Raw genomic sequence first — 3,949 nt, forward strand, 5'->3', positions numbered from 1 at the left:
TTTCTTTGCTGCTACTTTATCTCTAACAAAATACTGATATTTTATTCTTCACCTTTGCGGGGAATATCTTTATTGGAATTTCTACTATGGTTTTGACATTAATGTAAGTCTAAGAGGTCGCAAGAGTTTTGCAATTTGGTCACCGCAGCTAGCCAAATCCTGTGGTTTGACATTTCCACCGATCGTCATATCTCCATTGCTTGCCACTGGTCCAAAAGCCTCTGTCATGGTATCAGCACTGTCCATTGGACGGTCGGAAAGGAAGGCCTGAAAGAGGAGGAAAACAATTGGCGGCACGCGAGATGATGATGAAATAGGTGATGAAAAACAGGAGGAGGAAGATGTAAAGGGGGTATCGGGCTTGGTTAGTTGATGATCATGACGATTCAATTACAAGGATAAACACTTCAGCTATCAGAAATAATTACAGAAACACCATCACAGCTCGCCATTAAGATGATGAAGATCCCTTAATGGTATTAGTATAGTTGTTCCTCGTTCAATTTGCTTCTAAACATGGTATCGACCTGGGATTTCATTTTTAATGAGTTTTCCATTGGATGATATCCACCGACATATTCCTCCTGTGAAATTTTGGTAATCGAGGGAGATGAACTTCTCGGTGGTCAAACTTCCTCGTGTCATTTTCATAGTCAACCAAACCGAAGCTGTTTGACATCCCTTTTCATAAAATACTGAAGCTAATGTTTGCTCGAGTTAAACTAGCTCCAATTAAGATTAAGGAACCAGCAAAAGAATGAATCTACTCCACTTGAAAAGGAATTATGATGTCTTTAACCCCCCCAAAAAATGTCAAAACACAAGAGAATCTGCTATCTCGCAAACAGCTGGCCCCTATTCACGTATAAAGTAGATGCAGGGTCTTGGAGGCAGCCGCAGAAACCTTCCTCATCCTTCGGAAAAGATCTAGGTAGTGGATGGTCTGGAATCACGCCAACCTAAGTAAAAGCAAGAAGAATTACCGAGAGAGTGAGTGCTAGAGAGGGAGGGAGGGAGCGAGCAGTGCTGCAAAAATGAATAAGCCACTGACCTTATCAATATCTGTGTGATCAGGGGTCTCATAACGAGCGACAGTAACCGCCAAGCCAGAACCATCAGATAGCTGAAAAACTGATTGAATCTTGCTGTGGAACAGAATTAACATGCTGGTTAGTCACAGATGACATAGTTCATAAATGTTGTAGAAGCAGAAGCAATTACCCTTTTCCAAATGTGGGTTCTCCAAATAAAACAGCACGCTTATTGTCTTTCAATGCACCGGCTAATATTTCACTTGCACTTGCAGTTCCCTTGTTCACCTGATAGAAACTCAGAGCAAAGTAAGTGGTCTCTGATTAAAGATTTGATGTTGAAAATGTGAAAATCAAGCACATATAAAATCCCTTGTAGTAAAGCTCTAGCTCAAACCAGAGACAAAGATGCGAAAACTCAACACAAGTGGCAGAACAAATAGTAAGAATGGGGCAAATTGCAGATGCATGATCACATTTAAAGCAGCTGCTTTACATGGCAACCAAATTATACTAGAAATTGAATGAGAAAGAGGGTTTTTGACAGCTCTTACAGAGAGCAGGCATCAAGTTCACTGAAAAGAGCCTTCAAGACAACTGAGAGTTCTTACAAACTTACTCGCTCAAGTCACATACTCTTAAGCATCAACAAATGTTACGGATGATCCCAGGATTCGGTAAAAGAAAGCTTACCAGTACAGCAAGGGGTTCTGACGTTGCAATTGCACTACTTCCATCAGTGTCATATATATCTCTAACCCCACGACTATCACAAATATACACAATGACACCTTTGTCTAACCTGAACAAAACCAGTAGATTAATAGACTAGTATATAGTGAATCTTGACTAAATAGAAATTATCGGGTATTAAGTGATCACATTTGTTATGTTAATTTATGGTTCCAATAATCTCTTTAGTAAATCCCCGCTCCCCCCAAAAAACAAAATTACAGAGAGAGAAGAAAGGAAGAGAAAAAGAAAGCAAACTAATCAACCTCCCACCCACATGCACAAAAAATTACAGCCACACCTAGGTCAAAATTCAATACAATTATGATATGAGACAATATATACACTCCAAACAAATATGACCACAAGCACTCCCGGTAAACAATGCCTAAGAGTTTTCTCTTTTCAAGCAATGTGGTAGAGCCAAAAATATACAGTTGATTGTAAGCCGTTGACATATATCTACATTTTTTTTTCATTGTTTGTAATAAGCACAGGTTCTTCTTTCTAGTGAAAAAGGGCACTGCAACTTCTGAATAGCACTTGTCACCTATTTTACTTATATTTACATTTAGGCTAACAGGATTCTTATAGCACAGTTCCCACATGAAATGCATTAGGAAAAACAAAAGTTCAAATCTGCTGAGCGAGTAAATGTGGCATCTTGGACAGTGAGTCTAGAAAATAAAATGATGCTGAATTAGACAGAGAGAGAAAAAAAATGAAAAGCAATTTTTTAAGCTGTCAACAACGTTGATTCTAAATTAAAAACAAATTCTCAACCAGTACAAATTCATTTTGATATAAAAAGTTTTATTAGAAAGCATAATGAATACTGGATACAAATTATGTCTGCATTAACTGCAAAAGACAATGAAGCACCTTCAAGCAGTATCCCAGGGTTGGGTAGTCAAGACTCAAGAGCTCAATCATTTTAAGTGATGTAAGTGATAAAAGGAAGCCAAGCAACAATCAAGTGAAGAAGGATGTATGAGAAACAAATCATGGACATAATCCTAAATATAAATACATGAAGACACACCACAAACAAACACATGAAAATATATAATACACACACATGTCCATATATCCACCTAATCCTTTTCTTTTGGATAAAAACCAAGACACTATATTTATAGATTTGACTATTAAGACATGTCATTGTAATTTCTGGAAACCAATAAACATAGTTCACAGTAGGTATAGAGGAATAGAAAATAAATATATATTTTGAAATAAAAGAAAACATAAATCATGCTCATATGACTATGCAGCCAAAACCCCTACCAATCCTGCCTTTAAAAGGTACTGCTACCAATGCTTAAGCTACAGCACCCATGAATTCAAATTCAAATGTGTACATTCATCGCAATTTAACTTACCAAATCTTGGCGATCTCAATCCCTTCTGGAAACAAGCCACCACTGCAGCGAATTCAAGCTTTCAGAATGCAGCCGTAGGACCAAGTTTAAAATATATGATATTCAAAGCTAATCACCTATTATCTCGAAGGTCCAACACAAAGGCATTAACATTATTACTCCTCAAAGTATTGATAGCTTCCCTGATTGCACCTGCAAAATATCTGAATTCTCAACATGCTATCCTGAATGGATGGAATTCCCAAAAACATTTCACTCTAACAGGCTACAAATTTTTAAGGTGCAATACAGAAGAACACTTGGCAACCATGAATGTTATATACCGAATACGTACTAAATGCAAAAGCAGCATTATAAAAATCATGTTGAGCTCCGAAAATCATTACAGATGGGGGAATAGTAGACCATTTACAGACAGTTTATAATCCAAATATGTTGAGATTGGTTAAGAATACAGACTTTCCAGTGCATTGATTTATGACTGACAAATTCTCTCTTTATTTAAAGGAAAAAATGAATAATTCCTTAGAAATAAAATAGCGACCTCAAACTACCTGAAGCATTTTGGTTAAATGTTGTCAGTTTAATATACCCAATCCTGGGGGAATCCTTCCCTGAACCAGGAATTACACAGAGTCTTGACTTCACTGGATTTAGAGACACTTTCTCTCGCCTGGAAAGCAGCAGTTAGTTTCAAATGTCAAAAACATTGATGATATGTTTGACAGGATGTAAGAAACATATGTATGCCATGCGATGAAAGAGGGTAATGGTGGCTGTTTTTTTTTTTTGTTGTATGTTTTT

At 37.1% G+C, this 3,949-nt stretch overlaps 1 protein-coding gene across 1 annotated transcript in view; it reads right to left on the reverse strand.

Annotated features, from left to right (window-relative positions):
- Positions 1 to 623: 623 nt before the first annotated feature.
- The window catches only part of LOC105129503 (carboxyl-terminal-processing peptidase 2, chloroplastic-like), a 5,735-nt gene continuing 2,409 nt past the window's right edge, over positions 624 to 3,949 (reverse strand). The window contains exons 4-10 of the mRNA XM_011031599.1: positions 3,700 to 3,834; positions 3,262 to 3,337; positions 3,146 to 3,187; positions 1,725 to 1,833; positions 1,222 to 1,319; positions 1,052 to 1,145; positions 624 to 959 (exon numbers count right to left, since the gene is read on the reverse strand). Of these exons, the coding sequence (XP_011029901.1) occupies positions 834 to 959; positions 1,052 to 1,145; positions 1,222 to 1,319; positions 1,725 to 1,833; positions 3,146 to 3,187; positions 3,262 to 3,337; positions 3,700 to 3,834 (680 nt within the window). The 3' untranslated portion in view covers positions 624 to 833. The remainder of the gene's footprint in view (positions 960 to 1,051; positions 1,146 to 1,221; positions 1,320 to 1,724; positions 1,834 to 3,145; positions 3,188 to 3,261; positions 3,338 to 3,699; positions 3,835 to 3,949) is intronic.

Source organism: Populus euphratica, unplaced genomic scaffold, assembly GCF_000495115.2.
Source record: "Populus euphratica unplaced genomic scaffold, PopEup_1.0 scaffold18.1, whole genome shotgun sequence".
Classification (NCBI taxonomy): Eukaryota; Viridiplantae; Streptophyta; class Magnoliopsida; order Malpighiales; family Salicaceae; genus Populus; species Populus euphratica.